The 27,999-nt window shown below is 40.4% G+C and overlaps 2 protein-coding genes across 2 annotated transcripts; both read right to left on the bottom strand.

Annotated features, from left to right (window-relative positions):
- Nucleotides 1-3: 3 nt before the first annotated feature.
- Nucleotides 4-10,011, bottom strand: LOC102785299 (multidrug and toxin extrusion protein 1-like). The gene is made up of 16 exons (XM_087842114.1): nt 8,741-10,011; nt 8,145-8,246; nt 7,987-8,055; nt 7,616-7,764; nt 6,550-6,592; nt 5,472-5,516; nt 5,283-5,380; nt 4,908-5,005; nt 4,330-4,511; nt 4,145-4,253; nt 3,543-3,618; nt 2,757-2,826; nt 2,531-2,663; nt 1,984-2,078; nt 1,843-1,906; nt 4-1,769 (listed from the first exon to the last, which is right to left on the bottom strand). The coding sequence occupies exons 1-16, from the start codon at nt 8,912-8,914 to the stop codon at nt 1,525-1,527; spliced, it is 1,752 nt and encodes a 583-aa protein (XP_087698240.1). The 5' UTR covers nt 8,915-10,011; the 3' UTR covers nt 4-1,524.
- A 3,456-nt stretch (nt 10,012-13,467) lies between these two features.
- On the bottom strand, nt 13,468-25,550 carry LOC102781060 (multidrug and toxin extrusion protein 1-like). The gene is made up of 16 exons (XM_087842113.1): nt 25,247-25,550; nt 23,029-23,130; nt 22,844-22,912; nt 22,579-22,727; nt 22,206-22,248; nt 20,558-20,602; nt 19,351-19,448; nt 18,716-18,813; nt 18,427-18,608; nt 17,516-17,624; nt 17,260-17,335; nt 15,388-15,457; nt 15,182-15,314; nt 14,993-15,087; nt 14,837-14,900; nt 13,468-14,734 (listed from the first exon to the last, which is right to left on the bottom strand). The coding sequence occupies exons 1-16, from the start codon at nt 25,415-25,417 to the stop codon at nt 14,487-14,489; spliced, it is 1,752 nt and encodes a 583-aa protein (XP_087698239.1). The 5' UTR covers nt 25,418-25,550; the 3' UTR covers nt 13,468-14,486.
- Between the last annotated feature and the right edge of the window lie 2,449 nt (nt 25,551-27,999).

Raw genomic sequence — 27,999 nt, 5'->3', positions numbered from 1 at the left:
TTTGCAGACTCTTTATTGTTACATTATGAATCAGGACAACACTTTTACACAGCAACATCCTCAGAGGGTTTCAGTTACCTGAACATTTAAATTCAGTAGAATCACCAGCATAAAAATATAAAACCAAAAATTTTACATTTGATTCTGGAGAAGTGGAGACGAACAGGTGAGCATCAGGGAGCAGGGTCAGGTCATTGATGGGAAACCGAGTCAGTCTGAGGGCAAGTGTTACCATGGTAATAACCCCTTGTTGTGTGAATGTCACACACTAGAGGAGCAGTTTATTAGGAACACCTGTACACCCATTTGATTGTGATTGTATGAAGACATGCAGATATGGTCTTATTTACCGTAAATGATTGTCAAACGTAATTAGACAGACAGGGCAAAATTAAATTAAATCCTTAATCTTCTTTGGTACTTCTGATTTAGCTTTTAGGCAGACAAATCAGTTTTTATGCTTAATGCTACAACAAAAATACCCCCCAGTTCACAAAAAATCCTACTAGATACATGATTTTATCAATTTCAGAATCCTACGTCGGCCTGTTCTTGAGTTACAGCATTCATGAGATTTTCAGAAAATGATACGTCTGACCTTGAGATCAAAGTCACTGAAATTCGAAATCATCCAAGAATTTTAGTAGCTGCACCGAAGCTATCAATTTGAAAAACTTTAAACCAACCTGAGCCGCTGAGTTGTGGCATCATGGGACACCACAGTCATACTTTTATTCTGAAAATACAGACTGTAAAGAATGTTACCTTTGCATCAACAAATCTGTAAAGTCTTCAGTAACCCAACCTGAGCTGCTTAAATATGGCATCTTAAATATCACATTCCTTCCACCAAAATAGACCAAGTGCCCAATCTGGAACCAGTTCCACTTTACAATAACCACCAATGAGTCACAAATGTAGCCTGGGATTCTGTCCTTGATTTCTTTGCATTTTACCATAAGTTTTTTTACTGTTATATTCTGTTCTCGAACTGAAATGTGGCCTGGATCTCATCAGACACCATCGTCCTGCACCAACACTGGAAAAAGCTCAGGAGAAAAAAGTTTTATAATGTATAAAGATGCACAGTGCCTTCTTTTTGCTTCAAGAGCAGGTCTAGTCCCAGTGAACAGAGTGTGCCTGAAGACATCTACTTTCTCATACTTCTGTTTTGTGTCTCCTTGTTTTCACTGTCTTTATACAGGATTGTTGATAAAATGTACATTAAGTTCTATGAATCACAAAGATCAACTGTCATCAAACTGATTATCATTATCAAACAGTGGCCTCATTTTACACATTTTCATTAAAGGCCTTAATAAAGCTGTCCTTTGTTTACTACATATTCCGCCCTTTTCATCTTATTGAATTCATCTCTGTGGCCGGACAGTGTAAGACGGGGCACAGACTGCACACAGCTGTTCCTCTGTTGAATCAACAGTGTAGGTAACCCTCCCACAAAAGAAGGTGCATTTTTATTACTTAGATAAACTTTGTGCTTTTTGTCCGACTGTCCACTTCGCATCATTTGAGCAGTGGAGTGATGACGGTGTTGGTAATGACTCCAGCAGCGAGGATGAGGATCATGATGAGTATCGCCAGGCCGCGCCGTAACACCAGCTGTGACACTGACAGAACATCTCCCACTGTAGTGGTGTTGGTGGTTTTACGCTCTTCTGGTATTTGCCTCTCCATGTATACGTGGTCCGCCCCGGCGCTCTCACCACTGGATGCAATAGTACTGATTGGGGTCTGGATGTGATTAGAGTCTAGGGTTTGGAAAGAGAAGCAGGAATAAGACACTGTAATAACGGGAATGTTTCAGCCAGTTTGCCCACTCACCTCTATTTTCCATCTTGATCGTGTCTTTTTCTTCTTTGACGCGGACTCCTGCTCGCACTTCGGCCTGATCAGACACAACAGTTAATGACATGCTTTGATGAATAAAAGTGTGATAAACTGTCAATAGATGCAGGTGTGCACCTCTTCAGCAGCCTTCTTCCAATCGAGTTTGCACAAAAACGTGATGAAAAAGATCGACTGCACGAACACGCAAACCGTAAGGCCTGTCCAAAATCCTACAGCAGAAAAAACAGAAGAAGAAGAGTTTTAATGGGTTGACAATTTCTGACTGCAGCACACATTTGTCCCAATACAGCTGTAACCTGAAAGACTTAACATGCAGTGATTGTCGCTTTGCATACCGTCAGCAGTATATGCATCATTTTAATGAAAGACAATTTAAGGTAAGATTAGATAAAGAATACTAAAAATGTTTCATTTAAAAGGTTAAAGATTTAATTTTTCCCATTAGTACTTTGTTTTCTTTACATCTAATGTATGTATTTTTCTATGTAATTGTAATTCTGAGCATTTTGTATTTCATGATTTTGTGTAAAACTGTAAATAATCACTGAAAGATGACGACAACAACAAATAATATTTTATCTTTTCTTGAATATGTCACATTAATTTACTGTGAAGGAAAATAAAAGAACTTGGAATAACTTCACTGCTCTGCCACCCTCACCTACAACCCCCATTTCGGCTGCAAACATCAGGGACACGCCAGTGGGTAAGCCAATAAAGTAGTACCCAATCAGGTTACACAGAGCACCAACCAACTGCTTTCCTACACCTCTGACAACTCCTCCAGTCACGCCCTGTAAACACAAACACAGATTTCTCCAAATCACATTTTATATTTTTCAGTATTAGCCTGAAATGTCCATCGCTGCTGTAAAATCACTTCTTACCGCAATTGCATCACCAAGATGCAAGAAACCAAACACCAACATGATGTCAGAAACCCTCTGCAAAATATCACTAAAAAAATATGTGCACAGTCAAACACCATGAAGCATACACAAACTTAATGAAAACGACCTTCAATGCAATGAGCTGCATGTAACATGAAATGATTTGATTATTGTGTTCATTTTTATCTGGGGCGATCGTGGCTCAAGAGTTGGGAGTTCGCCTTGTAATCGGAAGGTTGCCGGTCCGAGCCCCGGCTCGGACAGTCTCGGTCATTGTGTCCTTGGGCAAGACACTTCACCTACCGCCTACTGGTGTTGGCCAGAAGGGCCGATGGCGTGATCGCCTCGCTTCTGTCAGTCTGCCCCAGGGCAGCTGTGGCTACAACTGTAGCTTGCCTCCACCAGTGTGTGAATGTGAGAGTGAATGGGTGGATGACTGGACGTGTAAAGCGCTTTGGGGTCCCTAGGCGGGACTAGTAAAAGCGCTATACAAATACAGGCCATTTACCATTTCATTTTTATCTAATCAACAATGTAAACCAGACTTGTTTCAGTTAATGAAATGGACACTGGGACAAAGGGATGAATAACAAGCGTAACTGTTTTTTTAATTTGGCACCAGTATGTGTCTGTGAGTCAGCATGAAAGTTAAAGCCTTACTTAACATTCAACAGTTCAAGCAGCCACATAAAACAACCTGATGTGACCTATACAAGAATACCAAAATAAGTAACGGAGAAACTCGTCCTAGAGTAGAGGTCAAAGGTCAGAAATTATACTTACAGCTCTGAGGTGAAAATGCATCCAATTACATTTTTACAGGCACAGAAAATAGCGCTGACAAAGCACGATATTATGACTGCAACGAGAAAAAGAAACCAGAATAAAATGCACTAAACTCTTTTAAAATCATTCAGTTTTAATATTGAAGGAAAAAATGATGTCAAGAACACAGAAAGCACTTTAAATACAGCAGCCTGGTTTATTAGATTATATTTTTATTGATTTACTCTGATGGGTCAAGAGGACACAGGCAGCTAGTGGGTTTAAACTCATGACCTTTTTGCTGTAAAGTGCCTTCCTGCATGGTTTATAGCTCGGTACAGCTTCCTCCCACAGTCCAAAGACATCCATGTTAGGTTAGCTAATGATGGGATAAGCTCCCATCAACAATATGGAATTGGATAAGCTGTTAAGGAGGTGGCAGGACGGATGGATTTATATTTTATTACATTTATGCTTCATATGCTTATTTAACAATATTTTATTCAAAATTTTTTATTCATGAGGCTTAATATGAAATGAAACTAGAGCTGCTACTGCTCAGTTATCAGTATTTTTAGTGCTTTGCATTTGTGTAACACAGACAGTACGTTGGTTCTTACATGCACAGATGATGGGGACTTTGCTTGACAGCTTGGCCTGCTCGATGTTTCCTGCACCAAGTGCATTCCCAACCCGTACGCTGGCAGCACTAGCAAACCCTAGTGGAAACTATGGAAAAAAAATCCATGTGTAATTCCAAAATGTAACGCCAAGTCAACATGCAAGCAGAACTGAGTGGAGTTACCATGTATGCTAGAACGGACAGCTCGTAAGTTATTGACTGAGCTCCCAACTCGGCCTCACTGATCACACCGGCCAGGAATCCTCCCACTTCAAACATCCACCACTCCAGACAGAGCATGAGCATGCTGGGGACAGCCAGCTGGACAAAGGGTCCCCACTCCTGGAGACAGTCGAGGGACCAACCTGTGGGTCCGAGTGACTCTATATGTCATCTTTCAAACTATTGGTTTAAATTATAATTTTATGATAGGCCTAGGATCGACAATTACCAATGAAGGAAGTTTTAACTATTACAGAGATGTCTTAAAGTTTATTGAAACCCTCCTGTTAAAGAATAATAACTGTCACCTACGTAACCGTTCCTCCACACTGCATTACACAGTTATAGAGTATAACTAATTTTATCAAACATTAAGCTCTGGAGTTTTTATAATAGACAACTTCAGGTATGAAAGGCCAAAAGCTGAATGATGCAAATTGATGAAATTACTGGACAGAATGTGAAATAAGGCGAACGACACAGCAAAATCAAAACATTTATAAAAACACAAGATTCCCTGTAGAAGTAAAATGACTGACCTGCCCATGTAGCCTTATGCAGACCTCTCATGTACATGTAAATGAATAAGACTGCTGCCAGCAAATAATGGGAGATGGCATTGGCTGCTGCTGATCCACTTGAAGACAAAAACGCCGTAAAAAATAAACATTTAATGCCAAATATTTAAAGTGACGATCAAATGAAACGCTATCAACACAGCTACCCAAACTAAAATTAGAAGGTAATGTAAGTTTTATTTGACTTTTTAGTCATTTAATCTATTGTGCAATCTGTGTTCAATTCACCTAAATTCACTGAATCATTAAATAATTTAAAACACATTAGTTTTCTTTGACTGAATTGAGAGTTACATCCAACCAATGATGTCACAGGAATGATGGAGGAAAACTTACGCAACACCCAAATCCAGCTGATGGATGAGAACGTAGTTGATTATTGCATTAAAGACATTTCCGATTGCTCCAGTTATAACTTGAGGCCATATAATTCCCTGTACACCAAAGCACAAAATACACATAACATTCATGTTCATGTTTTAAATTAAGGTAATGTTGGGCCATATACATGTTTAAGCACTGCACCTGATTTTGAAGATACCTCCCCTGCAGGTGGTACATGAAAGCAGCCTGAAGAAAGCAAACATTAAATGATAAGAGACTCATTGACAGAAGTGAAGAACAAATTTGAGCACATGATTGGATCTTAGGTTAATCAGCACGCTAACACTTTGTACTGAACACAATAAACAGCCAAGGCTGAGAAACATGTCAAATGACAATAAGAAGTTACAGTTACTACAGATTCATTGTATTTATATGCCTCCATTGAATGTCATTAACCCTTGTCTACTCTGTCCCAGAGTTTGTGGGATTGCTGTCTGATTTTCTACAATATAAGTGCCTTAATGTGACTGTTGTGAATTGGAGCTGCTAAAAAACTGAACTGAGCTAAGAATTTGGACAGTTAGCTAAGGTCCTTTGAATCTAGGCAAGGCTTGTATGCTGTCCCTGTGCCTGTGGGTCCTCTTTGGGAATTCCAGCTTCCTCCCACAGTCCAGAGACATGCATGTTAGGATAACTGGTGATTTTTAAATTGGCTGGAGATATAAATATGTTCGTGAATGGTTCGTGTCTCTTCATTAGAATAGAATAGAATTCAACTTTATTGTCATTGCACATGCACAGGTACAGGGCAACGAAATGCAGTTTGCATCCATCCAGAAGTGCTTTAGCCATGATATAGATATATTAGCAATATATATTAGCAATAATATAGATTAGCCCTGCTATACACTGTGCAGGTTGTACCCTGCCTCTAGACCTGTGACAGCTGGGATAGGTTCCAGTGCTCCTGCAACCCTGATTTGAACAAGTGGAAGAAAATTTACGGATGGCTTGAACTGAATACTCTGGGAATAATGAGTGTTTGACGTTAATATATTGTAATAATAACCTAAAACGTTAAGCTGCTTCTGGAGAAAAAGTCGTCATCAACCAAGATCAGCAGGCGTCAAACATGAAAGACGGCACAAACCTAACCATGTGTAAATCTATTAAACTGTTAAGAACTTTGGATCTGGAACAGAGATCTAACAGATCTTTTAGCCGTGCTGAAATTGGTTATTTAACACCTTTCAAAACTCTGTCAAATCAAACTCACCGGCAGAGCGGGCATGAAGATCTTCACATAGAGCTGGGAGAGGCTTCATGTGGAAATGAAAAGACAAAGTTGATGGTGACTGCACATAAATTATGGGCACATTGCATTTTGCTTGTTCTTTTACTTCATTCTGCACATTACTGTTTCCTACTTTAGTAAACAACAGTGACTTCATTGTGTTGTGCTGTAAAATAAACCCTGTGTGACCAATGATGATGCTTCATTTTTGAACTTATCAGATCCAACTAATCCCAAATAGTTTAGACAAACTGAAAATGCATCTCAGGTCTCGGGATGTCAGTTACGCTTTTTGCAACTTTACCCAAAAGTTGAGACATGTCATTGGCACGTTAACATAGCATGTAGTCTGAGACGCTGCTGGGCTGTACACCAGTACACAAATCTAACCAGTTATTCCTCACAGGTCAGTAATGATGAACCCTAAACTCACTTGCATAGAAAGCTGAGTGACTTTAACAGCTGACATGCAAATTGCTGTTTTCCTGAGTTGTTTAATTTTAAAGCCCCGCAAGTACAAAGTTAAATATTTCCATAATCTGCGTGAAGAGGTCATAATTTGTTCTCCTGAATTAAAAATTCATGCCTTTGCATTACTGAATTCACATATGCTTGTTATGTTTAGAAAAAAGTCAGTGAACAGTAAACAGTAAGAACCAGCACACTGACAGTTCAGATTAAAAACTGAACAACGGTGGTGAAGAAAGTGGAGGATTTAGCAGTTAAACTGACATTTCTAGTCTATGATACTTCAACAAATGAACAAAACTGGTTTAAAAATATTTTTACACAGCTGGTATTCTTGGTTTTCTTTTTGGCTTTAGCCAAAATCTTTCTGTTCAGAAAAACGTCTAAATTTTCCAGTGCTCAGTTAACTGTTCACTGCCACTGCAGGTGTAATGTGCTTTTAGATTACTGCATTGTTTTGCACAAACTAACAGTGCTTGGCATTTTGCATAACTCGAGTTTCTTTAAGAGTGAGACAAACACATGCTCAGCAGTGTCACAACATCCACGCGTCTGTTATTGCTGCTTAATAACGGCTCACCTGGCGACCTCTGGACTCTGTTTGACAGCAAGTAGGAGAGGCTCAGTGTTGATGAGGATGGCCCAACAAGGGAAACAGGCCAGCAGCAGAATCAGAACTCCCCTCTGGAGAATCACACCCACACGCTTCAAGTTACCGCTCCCATACGTCTGCGTGAAACAGGTAGACAGACGCTCGGGTGAGAAAAGTTGGAAAACACAGAATCCCACCAAAGAACAAGGGTATGACTGATCAAAGAAAAATAACTCCACACAAAAGCTCAGTGTTGAGATGTTTAAAAGGCAATTCCAGGAGAACCTGGGAACCCAGCTGTGCTGCTTGTGTTTGTCTTGGTTACACAAATAAAGTGAAAGCTCCGGTGAGGACCCTACCTGAGATATGAGGGTATCACAAGTTAACGACAAACCGGTGCCAATGGAAATACCAGTGACGTTAACTACCTGCAAACAAAACACAACATGCATAAACTGGGGTAAAAAATGATGCATATTTACAGTTCAACAACAAAGGCACTGAAATGTCTGCTCACCGCAATTGATAATGCTACAGCTGCAAGTTCAGTTTTCCCCAGGTGACCACAGAACACCGTGCTGACAAAACCGATCATGAAAACCATCAACTGGGAAATGACCTGAAGAAGAGGAGATACTGACTCTGTGTTGTATTTAGAAATACATTTAAAGGAAACATAAATAAGTAATGAATATGATTAAAACATTTAGTAACTTAAGGATGTTAAACATTTAAGAAATATTGAAGCAAATGTATGTTGTTGAGGTTTAAGCAAAATCTGGGCTAATTTGACATATAATCCAAATAAGCCATTAAACACAATTAATGCATCTAAAATTAAATAAAAACGATGCCAAACCTGTCTAAGCAACTAAACAGGTATAAACAGCTCGGTCCTAAAGTTTAGTTTAAACAAACGGGACGAGATATAACACAGTCTTAAGAACGAGTCCCAAGTTTACTGACACATGGCACAACGTCTGTAGTAAATCAGCTCTTCCTGTCAGTAACATCACACAGAGAGCGACAAACAGGGATGCCAAATAATGTCCGAATAAAAACACCACTACAGTTAAATATAGCTATTCAGTTGTTGTGGCCACACAGTCTTACCACTGGTCCCGCTAGTTTGAAAAGTTGCACAAGCTCATTGCGGTAAACTGTTGGAATGAATCCAGGGACACATTTCTGGCAACAGCCGCGGGAGCTCTGTGCCGCTTCACCTTCCTTTAAATCCCCCCTCGCCGCCTCTGTGCATTTTCCTGCTGTTTTTACCGAAGCGTCCATAATTGAACAGATCCAGGTGTTCTCTGCAAACAGCCGGACTGCTTCCTGTCACTGCTTCGCTCTCAGCAGCTACTGTATCTGGTAGAGGCTGATGTTTTGATAACGGGATCATGATGAGGAGGAGCCAGACACCCGCGGTAAGTTGAGGAGTGTCCTGGTGCATGTGTGTACTGCTGCTGGGCAGTTTGGGAGTGTTTACACTTGTAAATAGCGCGTGCCACAGCACGGCGACAGTCCCGCTAAGTGTGTGTTTAACACTCTCTGTCTAATCTATGGGGAAGGAAGAGAAACCAAACAAACGATTTAATTTTAGTTCAGTAACTGGAAAAAAGAAAAATCTCGGTGGACAATAATTTCATAACAGTAGAAGTATGGGTGCAAAAAAACAGAGAACAGTCTTCCTCACACTGACTTGCATAAAGTTCGGTCCTCCAACTAATATACATTAACATACTTTCATCAGAAAAAATGTTGAAAATTAATATTTTTTGCAGGTCAGACTGTCTGCAGAGTCTGTTTGCGATGCTGGATTGTTTTGCATCTGCAACTTTGGTTCAGGTGGTTGAGCAGGTTGTCTTGCAGGATCCTTGGGTACTGACCCCCGAGTTTAGCCCCAAGTGTGTGTGTGTGAAATTGTAAGAAAGTCCTTAGGTATAGATAAAAGCAATATATGAACATGTGTGTTTGGGTCAGCTGAGTAGGAAGGTGCTACACATAGCGGCATGGCTGCTTTGTTTGACAGGTGCACAGACACAGATAGCCGTAGCTGACCTATCCTCACGCCTGTGTTTGTGCTGTTGGTGCCTTTTAAACAATTTTATCAGAATGGCGTGATAAATAATAACACAGTGTGTTGTTCGCCTGCCCAAGAGGCCGTGCATTATTTGTATATTACTTAGCACTTAGGAGGTATCTGTAGCTATAAGATGGTAATATCACAACATTCATCTTTTATATACAGTCTATGTTTTTAACTCTTGAAAATGACTCTGAACAAGGTTATGCAAGTGGTGCAGGACTCCATAAGTATTAACATAGAGAGAAAAGACTGGAAATATTGATAAATGATAACTAAATAATGGGTAAATAAACAAAAAAAACCCTAAATAACAGTAAAATATTGGTCAAATTAAAGTTGTTTTTTTTTTTTTTAAATTTATGTACAGATTTTTAATGTATTTATTTCGGCGTGAGTCATTTCTACGTCTCATGTTCACTACACCTGAATACGTCTTAGTCTAGGAATACAATTACAGGGTGTTTTATAATGCTGATAAAGATTATCTACCGAGGTTTAGTTTAAGAAATTAATCTGGCTTAACTAGACTTATCATGGGAAAGTCACCTAAATTAGAGTGGCCCCCAGTAAGAGCTTTCCTTCATGATTAAAAAAGTGCCTGCTGGACTGACACAGCATTTCCACAAGGATAGTCTTTACAGCTGGTGGTTAAGGTGAGCACCTTCAGTTAATGAAGCCGTTTCTTCATGTAGCTGGTGCTACAGAAGTACAAAGTAAGCAAGTGGCAGCTAACTTCAAATGTAGTGTCTGAAACTGCTCAGCAAATGTCACCAAACACAAACTGTTACACATAAACTGCACAGTTTGGCAGACGCTGTGTCTGCGAGCCGCAGCTGTTCCAGCTGTCTACAGTCGCCGTAGTAAAGAACTGGCAATGAGTCATTCACGTCACTGTGGAGGAATTAAATTCATCTTGCAAAAAAAATGCAGTTAGTCACACTTAATTCATGATTTAGCAAAGGGGGAAAGTCGCTTTTTGACACCATGTATATTTGGAAAGTTGTTTTTCACCTTAATAAATAAGATCGTCTTCTAAAAACTGTAGTTTGTACTTACTTGGATGATCTTTGTCAATATTAAAATTCGTTTGATAATCCTAAACCTTTTACATATGCAAAAATTAAAAAGATCTCAGAAAGGGGGCAATTTTTCAGTGCATGGTATATGTTTAAATGACATTTGCAACAAATGGTCATAGTTATGTAACAGGGCTCAAAATCATGCATAATGTGTCTGGGCGTGATTACGTGACAGTCTGTACAACAAGTTACTTTTTAACAGTGATCATGCAGAAAGGGAACACTTTCATTCGTGACAGATGAGCTGGAAACTGGCCAGCAGTCATTTTCACCAGGAAACTGGTGAAAATGATTGAACCAAGAGGGGGGTTGAGTGGGACAGACGTCAATTCCACGGGTGGCTGAGCTCATTGCTGCTGATCAACAGGATCAGGTTTCTTTATTGTGAATTGATGAGACCTCTGTTTGTCCCAGAGATGAGACTGATGACGTACAGTTACTTCTAAATGGGTTTTATGGAGCTGCTGTTAATGTGGAATTTCCCTACATAAGCAACTTTTTGAAGCCTGCTTCATGAAAATGAGTTATTTATTCATACACTCTCACACTTAAAAGCCACCCAGTATGACTACAGGTTTGTGATTGTTTCATGCTTCACTATTAAACAGTAAACTCCTTATTTTCAGATTTCCAACAGAAGGAACTCAAAAACATCAAAACAACAGAGGAAATAGAAAATAATGGCAGATGATTCAAAAATGTATTTGTGCAGCAAAGTCTCAACACTGACTAAACAGACCTTTATCTGTTTGTTTAAAGCCTAAACCGATCAAAAAAAATAAAGATCTCTCTGATACATCCATTTAACCAAAGTCAGCCACAATTGTCCCACTGCCAAAGCGTACTAACATTAGCAGCCTCAACGACTACCGACCAGTTGCTCTAACACCTGTTATAATGAAGTGCTTTGAGAAACTGGTCCGACGTCACATCATGTCCTGCTTGCCACCCACACTCGACCCGCTCCAGTTCGCATACAGAGCTAACAGATCAACTGGAGATGCCATTGCTACAACGCTCCACGCCACCATCTCTCACCTGGAAGTGCAGGGCCGTTACGCCAGGCTGCTCTTTGTTGACTTTAGCTCTGCTTTCAACACGATACTCCCGGACAGACTAATAGTTAAACTGCTGGAAATCGGACTTCCTTCTACCACCTGCCGCTGGATCAGAGACTTCCTCTCAGACCGTGTACAGAGAGTTAGAGTGGGGCCTCATCTTTCCTCAGCCTCAACACCGGCTCTCCACAAGGCTGTGTACTGAGTCCCCTACTGTACACTCTGTACACACATGACTGTGTTAGTTCCCACCCAGACAACACAGTCATCAAGTTTGCAGATGATACCACCGTGGTGGGGCTCATCTCAGGGGGAGATGAGACGGCGTACAGAGCTGACGTTCAGAGGCTGTCAGATTGGTGTGTAGATAACAACCTGGACCTTAATACCACCAAGACAAAAGAACTGGTAGTTGACTTCAGAAGGAGGAAGTCCGAGCTGCAGCCTGTCAGCATCAACGGGGAGTGCGTGGAAAGGGTCTCCAGTTTCAAGTTTCTGGGTGTGCACATAGACACAGACCTCCAATGGAGCTCTAACACCTCTGCGGTCTTAAAGAAGGCCCAACAGCATCTCCACTTTCTGAGAATCCTCAGAAAAATGGACCTGAAGAAGGAGCTGCTGACCGTCTTCTACCGCTGCTCCATTGAAAGTGTGCTGACATATTGCATCGGTGTGTGGTTCTCCAGCTGCACCACAGCACACAGAAAGGCACTCCAGAGGGTCATCAATATGGCCCAAAAAATCATTGGACATCCTCTTCCCTCCCTGAAGGACCTGTACAGCACTCGCTGTCTCAAGAGGGCACGCAGCATCCTACAGGACTGCACGCAGCATCCTACAGGACTGCACGCAGCATCCTACAGGACTGCACGCAGCATCCTACAGGACTGCACGCAGCATCCTACAGGACTGCACGCAGCATCCTACAGGACTGCACGCAGCATCCTACAGGACTGCACGCAGCATCCTACAGGACTGCACGCAGCATCCTACAGGACTGCACGCAGCATCCTACAGGACTGCACGCAGCATCCTACAGGACTGCACGCAGCATCCTACAGGACTGCACGCAGCATCCTACAGGACTGCACGCAGCATCCTACAGGACTGCACGCAGCATCCTACAGGACTGCACGCAGCATCCTACAGGACTGCACGCAGCATCCTACAGGACTGCACGCAGCATCCTACAGGACTGCACGCAGCATCCTACAGGACTGCACGCAGCATCCTACAGGACTGCACGCAGCATCCTACAGGACTGCACACACCCAGGACACCGGGTGTTTAAGCTGCTGCCGTCCAGCAGGAGGTTCAAGCTGCTGAGGTCCTGAACAAATAGACTCAAGGACAGCTTTTACAACAGAGCAATAGCCCTGATCAATGCAAATAGCTGACCTGATTGGCTACCTCCCTGGACTTTTTTTTTTTAGGGGGGAGGTAACAATGTTTAAAACAATAACAATAATAATATTTATATTTATAACAAGGTGCAATAATAATTAATGTGCAATAATAACAGTGTGCAATACAAATACACTTATTCTTATTTTTTATTACTAAGTTATTATACTGTGTTGTGTTGTTTGTGTTGCGTTGTGATGCGTCATATTGTGTTGTGTTATATGTAGTGCCGACGTAGGACAGTTTTCCAATTTCATTGTACTACTGTACTATGTATGACTGTGCAATGACAATAAAGAGTTATCTTATCTTCTAAAAAAATACTATCGTAAAGGTGGCAATGCTAGAGGACTTTAAAGTTAAGTCCATGGTATGGTCTTTTAAAGCAAACAGAAGATATAAGAAGACATTGTGCAGTGAAATGTTTGTTCTCGTGAAAAATGCTGGCATAAAATGTTACTGGTGGACGTTTAAGTTCCTTGTTTTCACCCAGAAAATATACATTTTCCATTTGCTTAAAATTAAGTCCTCATTTGGACCCTTAATAGTAAAAAAAACACACACAGGAAACAAAAAGTGCACAAAATGCATTTTTTTCCTGAAGCAGATTTTATCATAGGCTGCATACTAAGATTGGATGCTGGATGCCCCTTGTTGGATAGTAAACAAGTTACTTGGAGCTTCACAGAGCTTAGCATTTTAGCCTTTGCAATCTTCGTGTTTTGAAAGCTGACAGAAGGACTGAGTGGTGACTCTCTAAGAAACCAAGTGAGACTGTATGCTCATACAGTGAAGTACATACCTGCCTTTTTCCTTTGCGATGCTAATGGGACCATAATTTCCTAAGTGAACATGATGTTGTATTTAATAAGATGTAACACCTGTGACAGAGCCACAGGTGAGAAAATGTTTACTGGGGCAAGCAGAACAAGCAGAAGAATTGCTTGCTGCTGGCTGTTATAGAGAATGCACATGTAAGACACTTTAAGCATCACATTTCAGACCTGAAAGCATCATCCATCTTTTGTATACAGTCTTTGGGTTTTGCCCCAGGACCTGATACAAGAAATTCTAAATGTAAATTTGGCCTGACGTTAGCATCCGCTCTTTTGGTGTGTAGTAAAGAAAATATGAGAGGGCTGCAGACCAGGAAATCAAACCGTTTCTGGAAGCTGCACAGAGCTGAAGACTGGAGTAGATTCTCAGTATGGTCAAGCTGATGAGCAGCCCTATCATTTTAACAGCTTCATTAGAAAGTGACTGATGATTATTCCAGCAAGGAGGATGATCATCATGATTATTAATGCCAAACCACGCCATACAGCCAGCTGTGGTACAGACAGAACATCTCCCACTGTGGTGGTGGTGGTGGTGAAGGCTCTACTGCCTGAACTGGCTACAGTTGGGTCTGTGTTTCCTCCCTCAGCACTCAAACGCGCAGACTCAGCTCCACTGACCTGGGCCTGACTCTGATGTGAATCTAGAGGTTTGGGGCAGAGTTAGAGAGAGAGAGTATTTGAGATTAACCCAAAACGTTCATGCAAGCCTCAAAGCAAGACTGTTTCTTATTACCAGTTCTTACCTGAGTGTTCCAGCTCAGCTGTTGCATTTTCCTTTGTGATGTGAACCCCTGCTCTCACAAGAGCCTGATCACAGACATCAAAGACACTTACTGATTGTACATTTTAGCTTCAAATAAGAAAGCTTTAAACTTAAAGCAACCGATGTAGCTACTTACATCTTCTGAAGCCTTTTTCCAATCAAGTTTGCACAAAAAAGTGACGTAAAATATCACCTGGAGTAAGAGGCAAATGACGAGTCCTGTCCAAAGTCCTGTCACGGATACAAAAAAATAAAAAAAAATGTTCCTAAACAAATCCTCTGAGACAGAGTAACACACACACACACACACAGAGTTTGGTTTTACCTACGATCCCCATGTTTGCTGCGAACATCAGGGACACACCAATGGGGAAGCCAATGAAGTAGAATGCAACAAAATTACACAAAGCACCAATCAGCTGTTTCCCCACACCTCTAAGAACACCTGCAGCCACGCCCTGCAAGTATCAAACACTGGTCATGTGGATGTCTGACGTGCTTTGTGAATGGTTATTCTGCATGATTTCTCACCGCAATGGCATCACAGATGTGCATGAATCCAAATATAAGCATGACATCAGCAACCCTCTGAATGATGTCTCTATAAAAATATAGAAATAAGACCTTTAAAAGGGTTTTTAGAAACATACTTTAAATTGTTAATCATGCTTTCAATGTAACATCTATCTCTAGTCAGCAAACCAATAAAAGGAACAAGTTCAACTGCAGCAGTCAAACTGCATTTGAACTTGACGTTGTTATTTCTCACTGCGGATTTTATTGAGCGTGCTTCAGCTGCTCGACTTAATTATTTAGTAAGACCATAACATTAAACATAATAAAAAGTGGCAATATAGTTTATTATTAAGTGATAGTTTTCCTTCCTTGATTCCTTGAAACTGTCCAATCTTCATCTAAGGTCCAGTTATTCATGGTTGACCCCAGGTACTTAATGATAAAAGCTCGAGTGTTTATTGAATATAGCGAGTAACCACTCACACTGCAGGCTCATAAAAGCAACTGATCTCTTTCATTTAGTAAATTGTTGAATCTCCCTTTGGAGCAAGAATCTCAAAACTAGTTACAGACATTTACTTGAACCACTTGTATGATTTGCACAATCGCAAGGATGGCTACTCTGTCAATTCTCCCAGTTTAGAAATAAATGTTATAATTAAACAGCCATTTTTGGGGAATGCCACAGGATTGACTTCAGTTGGGTTAAAATCAGCACTCTGACTTGGATTTTCAAAAAACCACTATATGCTTTCAGTCATCATCTTGCCATCATCTTTACAATATTCAGCTCATGCTTCACCCCTGTCACATTCACATTAAATCTGCTTTTAATTAAGTTGGAATTGTTTAAAAGGCCTCTGGCCCCCCAGACAACAAGCCTCCCTTTTTGCTGGGCTCTTGGGATAATTTTGGTTGGCTGGCCACTCCTGGAAAGGTTCACCACTGTGCCATGTTTTTGCCATTTATGTATAATTGCTCTCACTGTGGTTCTCTGGAGTCCCACAGCTTCAGAAATGCCTTTATAGGTGATGGCCAGAGGGGCCGATGGCGCAATATGGCAGCCTCGCTTCTGTCAGTCTGCCCCAAGGCAGCTGTGGCTACAACTGCAGCTGCCTCCACCAGTGTGTGAATGTGAGAGTGAATGAATAGTGGCATTGTAAAGCGCTTTAGGTGCCTTGAAAAGTGCTATATAAATCCAATCCATTATTATTATTATTATAGCCTATTTCAGACTGAGAGATCTCAGTTGCTTTGTTTCTCATTGTTCCTGAATTTCCTTAGATCGCGGCATGATATCTGCCACTTTGTCAGGCAGGTCCTATTTAAGTGATCTCTTGATTGAGAGTAGGTGTGACAGTAATCGGCCCTGGTTGTTGCTAGAGAAATTAAACTCAGCTTTCCAAAGATGTGATACACCACAGTTAATTTATGCTACAGCAGAAGAGGGCAATTAATTTTTCCACTTAGGGCCATGTAGGTTTGGATTTTTTCCCCTTAATAATAAACACCATCATTTAGAAACTGCATTGTGTTTGTGTTATCTTTGTCTACCATTTAAATTTGTTTGATGAGCTGAGATATTTAAGTGTGACAAATATACGAAAAGAATAGGAAATCAGGAAGGAGGCAAAAACTTTTTCACATCACTGTATTTGAAGTCTGGGTGCCTCACAGGATGAACACTAACTATAAACTGAGGGATTTGTTAAAGGGACCTACCTGCTAAACATTAAACAGTCACAGATCACCGTTGTGCGTCAACATGAAGACGATGACCACAGATAATGTATAATAGTCTGAATGGACTTGTGTAACATCACAGACTCAACTGGACATCCACGTGTCTGCAACAAAGTAAAACTGAGTGTGTGTGAGTGCACTCACTGCTCGGAGGTGAAAATGTAGCCAATGACATTTCTGGTAGAGATGATCAAAGCCCCAACCAAACAGGCAACTGCCACTGTGGTGCACAAATAAAGTAAAATGCACAGCGTGAGAGAACAGCTCACATGTAGAGAGTCAAAGAGAGAAGGTGAAGACACGACCTGTGTTTTCAGGGACGGTTTGCATACGTGTTGATAACACATGCAACCAGTCCTTTGCTTTCAATTATTTCTTTTTAAGATTACTCGTTTCTTACATGCACAGATGATAGAGACTTTGCACGATAGCTCAGCCTGCTTTGGATTTCCTGCACCAAGAGCATTTCCAACTCTCACACTGGCAGCAACAGAGAATCCCAGTGGGCTCTGTGAAAAGACATGTATTTACACAGTGATAATGTGAAGTATTGAATTTCATGAAAATAAATGATCTCATTAAAGTTAGTTTAAAGTTATGAGGGACATGGCACCACTACCACATTGGTATGATAAGTTCAAAAGTAGAGCTAGAAGCTCGTTTTCTTAGCACAAAGATTAGAAACAGACGAAAACAGCAAGAGATGCTAGAGCCAGTCTGATTTGTTGTAGTGTAAACTTGCACTAAACTTGCACAAGCTCAAATAAAACTGCCATTAGGACAAAGACAACACAAACACACACACGAAGAAACACACAAAGAAACCAAAGCAACTACTGCCAACTTCATTAGAAGAACAGAAGGAAACTGCCAATACGGCTGGTAGTTTTCCTGGGCTGCAGCACTGCATTGCATATAATCCAACAATGTTCCCTTGGAGTGGTGAGCATTGATGAGCATGTGCTGCACAAACTGGAAGCAAACCATGCAGCAGATGAACAGTCACTGATTTTACAATCCCACATTCATTGTCCTTTATTCATCAGGAATACAGAGGTGTATGGTGGTCATGCTTAAAGGGATCAAAGTCCTTCTTCTCAAGATTATACAAAGATTTTTTGTTATAATCTTTTTATAATATATGTTCTTATGAAGGATTATTAAGATATTTTAAAGCATTTTTATAACTAAGATTAATTTAAAAGGTTATTAAGGTTATTAATTTCACTGTTTCATGAAAACAATAGAAAATAAATGGATGGATGTAAAAGTCTCTCCAAAAACGGGAAAGGAAAAATGAAAAAAAGTTACCATATAAGCTACAATGCAGAGTTGGTATGCTATGGACTGAGCTCCCAGCTCGACCTCACTTATCACACCAGCCAGGAATCCTCCGATTTCAAATATCCACCAGGACAAACAAATCATGAGCATACTGGGAATAGCCAGCTTGATGAAGAGACCCCACTCTTGCAGACAGTCAAGCGTCCAACCTGCAGGCAGACGTTTGAAGAAAAAAACAAACAAACAAACACTATTAAAAGGCGGCCATCTTTTTAAACATTCACTCGAAGATCACGCTGTGGTCAAGAAAACTGACCTCCCCATGTGGCTTTGTGTAGACCCTTCCGGCAGATGTAAGCATATAGGAACAAAGCCAGCAAATACTGTGACATGGCATTGGCTGCTGCAGATCCACTTCAGTAGTACCATGAGCAGAAGAAGTGACCAAAAACAGAAGTAGGCACTTATTAAGAAATATAAATACACAGTATGAATGGAAAATATCGAGATTAAAACATGTACAAAGCGTCCACCAAATCAGTTAAATTAGACCGTCTTTAAATAATATTTCATAATTGTTTTGACTTTTTTCTTCTCCTGCACATGTTTTACGGTTTTGCCAGATTAGATCAACTGGAAGGATTCTATACTGTAGGTATACCTGAGTAAAAGTCAGGGATCTATCAGAATCAATAGGTTTACAGTTTTGAGCACAGTTATATTTCACTGTCTTTGCTAATCTAAGAAATGTCCAGATGTGCCACTGGAACTATGTGATGGACTCTCAGGTTCAAAATCTAAATCAGTAAATAATTGTTTTTTTGTTTTAAAGCTTTAACACACCATTTCCGTGAAACACTTAAAGACACATATCTGCACCCTTCTAATCACTTATCATTCAAAAGTGATTAAAAAAAAAACAAAAAAACAACAACAACAACAACAACTCACGCAACACCCAGCTCCAGGGGATAGAGGAAGACGTAATTGATGACAACATTGAAGACATTTCCAATTGCTCCAGTTATAACCTGAGGCCACATAATTCCCTGTAACGAAGAGCAAAACTTTTTCCATTTAAACTTAACTTTGTTACATGTCATGAATGTCATACATAGGGATGGGTACCGGGGTTCTGACATAAACGGTAGTAACCAGACCGAAAAGCAGCGCACATTTCGGTGCTTTTTTTTTTCCTAAGCTGTGATACACTTTAGATTCTAGCCAATCATTTTACGTTTCCGAGGATAGTAGGCGGGTCCAGGTACGTACGTTCTTTTAGAGCAGAGCTACAGATTAAAATGCCCAAGGCGAAGCAGTCAAAAGTCTGGCTGTACTTCACAGCAAAATATGCAAACTCAGCAGCTGCAACAAGTGCTTTAAGGTGATACTGTGATACTGTCAAAGGAGGTAACACCTCAAATCCGATGAAACACCTGGCGACGCATAGCGTTTTTTTAAAAGCCGAGAAATGCGCCGTATTTGATAGCTTGCTGCGAGACCTCACACCGAGCACATCTACTGCGGGTGTGGTGCCTGTTATCAGACCAAGAGTTAGCAACATCCCCCAAAAACCCGAAGAGGAGAGTCCTGGCCCCTAGCCCTGCCAGTGTAGCAGAAATGATGATGATGATGATGCAGCAGCAGCCGTTCTTCTCTGCGTGAGTAGCTTAATGTTGTTCGTGTGTAATTTACGTTGAGTAGGCTAACCACGTTATTACATTAATGCATGTAAGGTGAACTAGCAAACACCATCATAGCTACATGCAGCTGTCTTCTTGTTTGATGGCAGATACTCCCTTCACCCTGGCCAAAAAGGCTAAAATGACCAAAGAAAAAGTGGAAAACAGTTAAACATGAGAGGTTTTTGGATAAAGTTTGTGTTTTTTCCATTGTTTAAGCACTGCTTCCAGCAAAGAGTGATACCATATATGCCCCATAGCTGCAGAAAAGGCTAACATTGTTATCTTTTTACAAAAAAACAGCTGAACATGAGAGGTTTTTGGACCAATTTTGTGTTCTCCATTCTTTAAGCACCGGTTTGAGCACCGTTTAAGCACCGGCACCGTTTCAAAAGTACCGGTTTGGCACCGGTATCGGATAAAACCTAAACGATACCCATCCCTAGTCATACATGCCTTATGTTAGGATACTGGACCTGATTTTGTAGATACTTCCCAAGCAGTTGGTACATAAAAGCAGCCTGGAGATAGAAAACAGAAATTTTTGTCTTTCAACACATCTGTTGATTCTCGTATGATTGCCGATTGTAACTAATGTTTCTAAGAACTTTGTAAATTGCTACTGTGTAATGTGTTTAAAAACTTTAATTGGATGGCTATTAAAATTTTAAAACTGATACATACAACCAAGGAGGTGATATAAGATCAGTAAACTGCAACTTATGTTCTGTTTGACTAATATTGTTGACATATTTTATTTTACGTTTGTTTCATGTATGTCATGGGTTCAACAGTAAGGCAAATCTTGTGTGGATCGTTGAGACAGCTCATTTAAAAAAATAGAGTTCCATTTTTATGGTTCACCTTAGGGATGCACCGATACCGATACTGGTATCGGGTATCGGGGCCGATACTGTAAAATGTGTGTGTACTCATACTCGTAAAAGTTAACCGATACCATGAACCGATACCAACTTATTTCATTAATCAGAAGGTGGCTTGTCATTTCTGTTGTAGTTTTTTAGATTGGCCACTAGGGGGACATCCCGCGCTAAACAGGCACAGGGTTAGGCGAGTGAGACTGGCGGCTCCAGATAAAAAAAGAGAAACTGGAGGCTGCTGTAGCTAGGCTAAACAAAATGTCAGCAGTGTGGACCGGAACAGCCAACTTTAACTCAGGTTTTGGAAAAGTGATGAAAAATGTCAAGAGAAAATCCACAGGCAGTTAAAATAACAGAGGCTCTGACTCATTTTATCGCTCTGGATGACCAGCCAATGCCGGTCGTGGAAAACATAGGATTCTTCTCAGCATACTCGAGCTGCGATATGAAATTCCCAGCCGCCCACACATCAGAGAGATAATGGTGCCAAAACTTTCTGAAGAGGTAAAGACAAGCAGTGTGTGCGCCATGTCAGTCCTTGGTTTAACGGCACAGTGGACTGATGATCCACGGGCAGATGAGGAGTTAGTTCGTCAATGCCAAATACTTTCGTTATTTTGTTTGTTTGTTTACATTATGGACACTCTGCAATAATTTAAAAGTTTATTTTATTCTCAAACCTAATTTGTATTTATTTTATTCCAAACAGAAGTGTTTATTTATTATTCTGAAAGCTCGAGACAGTGCCAATAGTTCAGTGATATTTTGTTAAATTACAATGTGGAGACTCTGCAATAATTTAACAGAAGTGCTTATTTTTCACTTGAAATTTTTTTTCGTCATTTTTATTAAGATATTATTTATTATTGGCAGAGAATAAAATAAAACCTGTCTTCCAATTCATTGCATTTGTGTGTGTGTGTGTGTGTGTGTGTGTGTGTGTGTGTGTGTGTGTGTGTGTGTGGTAGAAGTATCAGTTTTTGTACTCTGTATCGGCAAGTACTCAGATCCAAGTATCGGTATCGTATCGGTTTGAAAAAATTGGTATCGTTGCATCCCTAGTTCACCTCCCTAAGGCCCGGTTCATTTTGGATGATTTCGCAAGTGTCCCTTATGAAACAGGAAGTGCTCAGAGTGGGTGTTCTCCCTTTTAGACATTCTCTGATTTTACTGATAGCTTCCACCATTAGCTTGTGCGTTCACACACGGGATCATGAGGGAAAACTGAATGCATCAAACTCACCGGGAGAGCAGGCATGAAGATTTTCACATACATCTGGGCGAGACTTCAGGCCAGAGAGACAAACACAATGTGTGAAAAAACTACATATATACAAAGCAGGTAGGAGTGCTCTTTGCCTACAAAACTGATTTGATTCTTTATGGCCTAAATTCAAAAAGGTGCTTGAAACATTTCTCAGACATTTTGACATGCAAGACCTGCAGAGATGCTGCAGATTTGTCAGCTGCACATTAATGTTGCAAATCTTTTGATCTACCACATCTGCTTTACTTCTACTGTAGTGCAGATTTTGACTTAAAGTATATATTGTGCATTTACAGATGATAATTATAAATTTGTCTAATTCTGCATTAGCTGTTCCTGTTGAACTTACCTGGCGACCTCCGGACTCTGTTTGACTGCGAGTAAGAGAGGCTCAGTGTTGATGAGGACGGCCCAGCAGGGGAAACAGGCCAGCAGCAGAATCAGAACTCCCCTCTGGAGAATCACACCGACTCGCTTCAAGTTACCGCTCCCATACGTCTGCGTGAAACATTCAGACAAAGACTTACTGATCTCATGACAAAGTAACAGTTCAGGAAAACAAACTTGATACAACAATCTCCTTGTTAAGTTGTTTAAAAAACATAAGCCCCAACCTGAGATATCAGGGTATCACAAGTTGCTGATAAACCAGTGCCAACAGAAATACCGCTGACGTTAACCACCTGCAAATAAATAGATACATTCATTTTAAAAAAGCATGTGTTCAGAATCCAAATGAAGACTTACAGAAGGCAGCGACAGAAACCAGCTGACGTACGCCTCAAGTGCGTCTCCTTACCGCAGCTGCTAGTGACACTCCTGCAAGCTCAGTTCTCCCCATGTGACCACAGAACACCATACTGACTGTACTGATCATGAAGACCATCAGCTGAGAAATGAGCTGGGAAAAGAAAATCAAACGCATCATTATTATCCAGCAGATCATAAATAAATAAATAAGGAAGAACTGTTAACATCATATATTTTTACACGCACAGATCAGGCTTCTAGGAAGGCACCAGAAGTCAAATTCATCGTTTAATACCGACGTAAGGACAAACCAAGATTATTTGAGCCGAGAATTTAATTTAGAACTGTTAAAATATTATGACGTGAAATTTTCTTTCTGTGCTTCAATAAAGTACGCAAGCATGACTGTACAAATGTGTTTGTTTATGGTTAGTGTTTAAATGACCAAGTGTGTGTTTTAAAATGGTGTTATGCACTTTACATATGAAAAATAACATGCTGATGCTGCTGGCCTGAAACTTGAAAAACTATCAATTTTCAGACTGATGTTTATTTTTCTTCTTTTTTACTTTCCTAACTTGTTCACAACAGGTCACCAAAGAGGGCAGATTTGTGTCTTTTCAGCCTGTTAGGCTTTTAGCCTGTAATGTGTAAACCACTACTATCAATAAACATCATAAAAAGCAAAGAAATGTCTTCAGTGGATCTTTTCTTTATTGTCGCAATGCTTCGCTATGACCGTTCTTATACCATTCCCCGTTATATTGGAGATGGTACTAGGGCTCACTCTAAATAATTCTGCAACCTGATTCTGCAGACCACCAGCTTGAAGTTGCCCTTCAAGGCACAGGTCCTATCCAGATCATTCAAACATGGCCGGCTTGGAGCAGACACCGGCTGTATCCCAATTCAGGGTCTGCAGCCTTAACGGTTCACAAGGGCCTCGTACTCAAAGACCGCTAAGGCCGGAAGTGCGAGGCTTGTGAAATGGGACGGTCTAGCCTCCGTTGTGCTGCCCAGGTTGCCTAGCAACCATGATACTAACAGCTGGAAACATTTCACACAGCTTTGTTTGACAGAAATGAAGGAGAAAATCTTTTGTTCATTTGTTTGTTTGTTTCTACATGAGCTTTGATCATTCTCTGTCAGATTAAGCTCAGCTATTGAATGGCGTATATTTTAAAGTAAAGGCTTTAAAACCAAGTTAGTACAAACGTCACTAATGTCACATGACTTTGCCGACATGTGGCCAACAGTAATGTTTTAATGATCTTCGTTATTAAACATTTACACATAAATAAGTGACATGATATTCAGTACTTACTTAAAGTTTACTCTTCGGCCACCCCTCATCCTCTGTTTTTTTTTCCGGCAAAATTATCCACACCCACCGCCGCGCTATGCATTCTGGGTTATGTTGGGCCACGAAGTCTACACCGCCACGTCCTTAAAATTCAGGGAAATGAAGGACGCATTTGAGGGCCGCATTTCGAGCAGCCTTCGAATTGGGACAGCCTTCGTCGCGTCGCTGTGACGTAATCGGCCTTAAAATGCAGCCTTTAAGGCTGCAGACCCTGAATTGGGATACAGCCACCAACTGTCCACCCTCACAGCTGCAGCTAATCAGGCTTCAATCAGGCACCCGATTGTCAGCATCTAGAGTACCAGAAACTCAAAACACGAGTCAGCAGAATAAGCTGTGAAGTTTTTGATGGGCACCACCCAGAAGTGTGGCATAATTTAAGGGGAAATAAGCAGGCATGTGTATTTTGTTTTTTTAATACCTTTTTGAATTTTATAATTTTCATCACTTTGTCTCTTATTGAGATATTTAACTTCATTTAAGTTATTTTGTTAAAGTTTCTATTTTTAGTGTTTTATCTTCTGTCGTGCAGGATCCTGCCACTTTCTGATAAACAGATTTAACACATTTAATTAGTAAAATGTGCGACAGTCTTATAATGATGATTTTTAAAACAGCTATGTGGAATCAAAGCATTAAACAGTATGCAGCATATTGTAACTCAGGCCTGAATGTCAGAAGGCTATAAAATATTTAACATACAGTAAGCAAAAAACCCTAAATAAGACTTTATGTTCGAGTGTTGACTTTTTATTTCATAACCAGATTGGAAAGCTCTTATTTGCGAGACTGTTACAGGAGTTGCACTCAGGTCAGAACTAGCTTAAAATGAAGCAGGTTTTTAAAATTTCATCTTTAATGTTGGGAATAAATAATTTGTCAGTGCCTCAATAATGCGTCTTACCACCGGTCCTGCCAGTTTAACAAGCTGTAGCAGCTCATTCCAGTACACCGGCGGGATCAAACAACGGGTGCTCTTACGGCAAGGAGAGCATCCTTCACCGGAGCTCTGAAGTTCATTCAAGTGTCCGTTCACTCCCCTTAAATAATCGGTAACCGGTTCTGGACCTTCCATGACCAGGAAACGAAACGCTCTAAACCGACTTGGATCCCAGACACCATTTACGGCCTCGTCCCCTGCAGTCACGGACAAATGTCAGGCACAGCAGATATCCCGCAGCTTGATCCACGCGGAGAAATCCAATGGAATCCCCTCGTGCTTCCACTGAAACGTGACGCGATATGTTACGTAAACGTCTAGGAAACGCTGTTGGCGATAAACATGAGTGTGTTTTATTACAAAAACAAACAAACAAAACAAAAACAAAAACGTCTTCACAACAACAGTGTTTATGCATTGGAGTTTATTTAAAAAAAAAATACGGGCAGGCTTTTTGTGAGATTATTCCACATCGTCTTCCTCTGCTTACATTGCAGCCACGTCACGCTCACGAGCAGAATCACGAGACCAATGCCGAATATGGTCCTGAAGAATGTAAAAAAAAAAAAAAAAGAGGCTTGTCATACTGTAAAGACAGCTGTTCCATTTTTATGGAGATATCTGCAGACATTTATGGAGACAAAACAAAAAAACAACAACAACAAACAAACAAACTGGGAAACTTCTGATTGACTTATGAAGGGTTTTAATCGGAATACTATGAAAACAATTGTATCAAAGCTGATGGAAAAAGTGTGTGAATGTCATTTTAGCAGCCTGCTGACTAAAGATCTCAGCTCTGAGGATTACAACTGTGAGGGAAACACCTGCGCTATGGAAGTAATTTTTAGCCTTTTAACTGGCACAAAATGGGCCTTTTTAGCTTAAACGTCACTAGTTAATCAGTAAAGGCACTTGATAAACACACACACACACACACACACCAATGTCCTCTTGGCTTCCTTTTGATGTAATGCAGAAAGAACCCTGTATGTGTGTTGCGCCCTGCACTTTTACTTCTCTATGCTGTGCCACAGCAAAGACTCAAATGAGATAATTTTGTTTAAAATACTTAAAGAAATACATAATCACGTTTTCATTGTTACTTATATAGCACAGAATTTTAAGTGTCAAACATATCATTATAAACATCAGCAGAGATCCAAACACTTCAATTGGACTATTATTGGATTTCACATCAGAGGCTATGCATTAGCAGACAGTAAGTGCTTTGGGGTCCTTAGGAACTAAGTAAAGTGCTATACAAACACAGGCCATTTAGCAAATGACACTGCTCTTGCAGCTGGTACATAAAGGTAGCCTGCACAGATGACAGATATAAGTTGAATGGTACAGGATGAGCAACATACATTATTTGTTCTTCATGGTAGGAGCAATTAAACATCATCCAAAACTCTGTTCGAAGTTAAGTTTCCTTTGTATTAAGGATCCAGACCAAAGCCCAGTTCCAAAGACACTGGAACTCTGTGTAAAATATAAACAATATTTCACTTTATTCATATTTTATTCACAGAAAACTGTTTGAAAATTGTTTAAACTGAGACGTTTTACCATTTCATGATATATATCGGCTCATTTTGGAATTGACAACATGTTTGGCAAGAATAAGTCCCCCCGAAAAGTTGGGATGGCACGCAAAACGCTGGAAAAGTAAGTGATACTAAACAAGTTAACTGGCAACATGACTGAGTGCACAAAAAGCAGCTTAGCTTAGCAGGAATAGAAAAGGACAGACTGTCATCAATAGGAAAAGAATACTTCGGAAGCATTTCAGAGTAATTTCTTCAATTTAGAATCATGAAACCTGTGGTTATGTCATCATCTACACTATAGATGAAATCTCTGTGCGCAAGGAACGAGACCGAAAATCAAATCAATAAATTAAGCAGTGTTTGGTTATTTTTGTCATTGTGATAAATTGGGTTAAGACAACATATGATCTGATGACTAAGGTGACTACAGCAGTAGATGTGGTCTTTTCAATCATGTCACAGGATCTCTATCAGCAGGTTTGTAGACTTGTTAAACTTCTGTTTATTTGGGCTGAAAAAATCTCAGGGAATCTCAAGAAATGCAGCAGCTTGTTTAGTTTCTGCTCATGCCTTCGTGCCTGAGGCGCTGACACAGTATCAGGTGGCACTGCCGCCCTCTAGTGCTAAAACTATTTAATGCCACCAGTTGTGTCGCTGCTGACCGCAAAGCCTGAAAAATGTGATGTGACAGAATTAAGCGTCTGCAGGGTGAAATCTCTCAGTACTTCCTTTTGGAAAACCTTTAGATTTTTAGTCACATGATTTTATTATGTCTTTTGCCTTTCAATTATATTGTACACCAGTTTAAAAAAAGGTTAGGACAACATGTAATCATCACAGTAATGTCAGTCAAACCACTGTGGATCCATTTTTACCTGCTGTGGTGAAAATTAGTCTTTTTTTCAGATTTGCTTTTGTTTTGTTTTTTTTAAGTGTCTTTGTAGCTTGAGATGGTGTATTCAGCTAGCCCAGCTCAGTACCCAGCACAGCGTCAGAGATAAGCCATCACATGGGTGTAGAGGGCGTCAGTCCAGCAGCAGGCCCAGTATCTACTCCTCTGTTCAAGAAGGAAGAGGAAGATGATTACGAGGGTCCCACAGAATGACCTCCAGTGAGAACCCATGTGCATGTATTTGGTGAAAATGTTAGAAACAGAATCTGTGA

The sequence above is a fragment of the Neolamprologus brichardi genome, chromosome 6 (genome assembly GCF_056152115.1).
Source record: "Neolamprologus brichardi isolate AB-2024 chromosome 6, ASM5615211v1, whole genome shotgun sequence".
NCBI classification, from domain to species: Eukaryota; Metazoa; Chordata; class Actinopteri; order Cichliformes; family Cichlidae; genus Neolamprologus; species Neolamprologus brichardi.
The sequence above is the reverse complement of the archived record's forward strand: the minus strand, read 5'-3'. Positions and strand labels throughout refer to the sequence as shown.

Coding starts and splice junctions, on each gene's coding strand:
- LOC102781060 (XM_087842113.1), bottom strand. CDS start 25,417: ATGGAAGGTCCAGAACCGGTTACCGATTATTTAAGGGGAGTGAACGGA. Junction 23,131..25,246: donor TTAAACTGGCAGGACCGGTG/GTAAGACGCATT, acceptor TTCTTTTCCCAG/CTCATTTCTCAGCTGATGGT. Junction 22,913..23,028: donor GAGTGTCACTAGCAGCTGCG/GTAAGGAGACGC, acceptor ATTTATTTGCAG/GTGGTTAACGTCAGCGGTAT.
- LOC102785299 (XM_087842114.1), bottom strand. CDS start 8,914: ATGGACGCTTCGGTAAAAACAGCAGGAAAATGCACAGAGGCGGCGAGG. Junction 4,512..4,907: donor GCATAAGGCTACATGGGCAG/GTCAGTCATTTT, acceptor TCGGACCCACAG/GTTGGTCCCTCGACTGTCTC. Junction 1,770..1,842: donor GATCAAGATGGAAAATAGAG/GTGAGTGGGCAA, acceptor TCCAAACCCTAG/ACTCTAATCACATCCAGACC.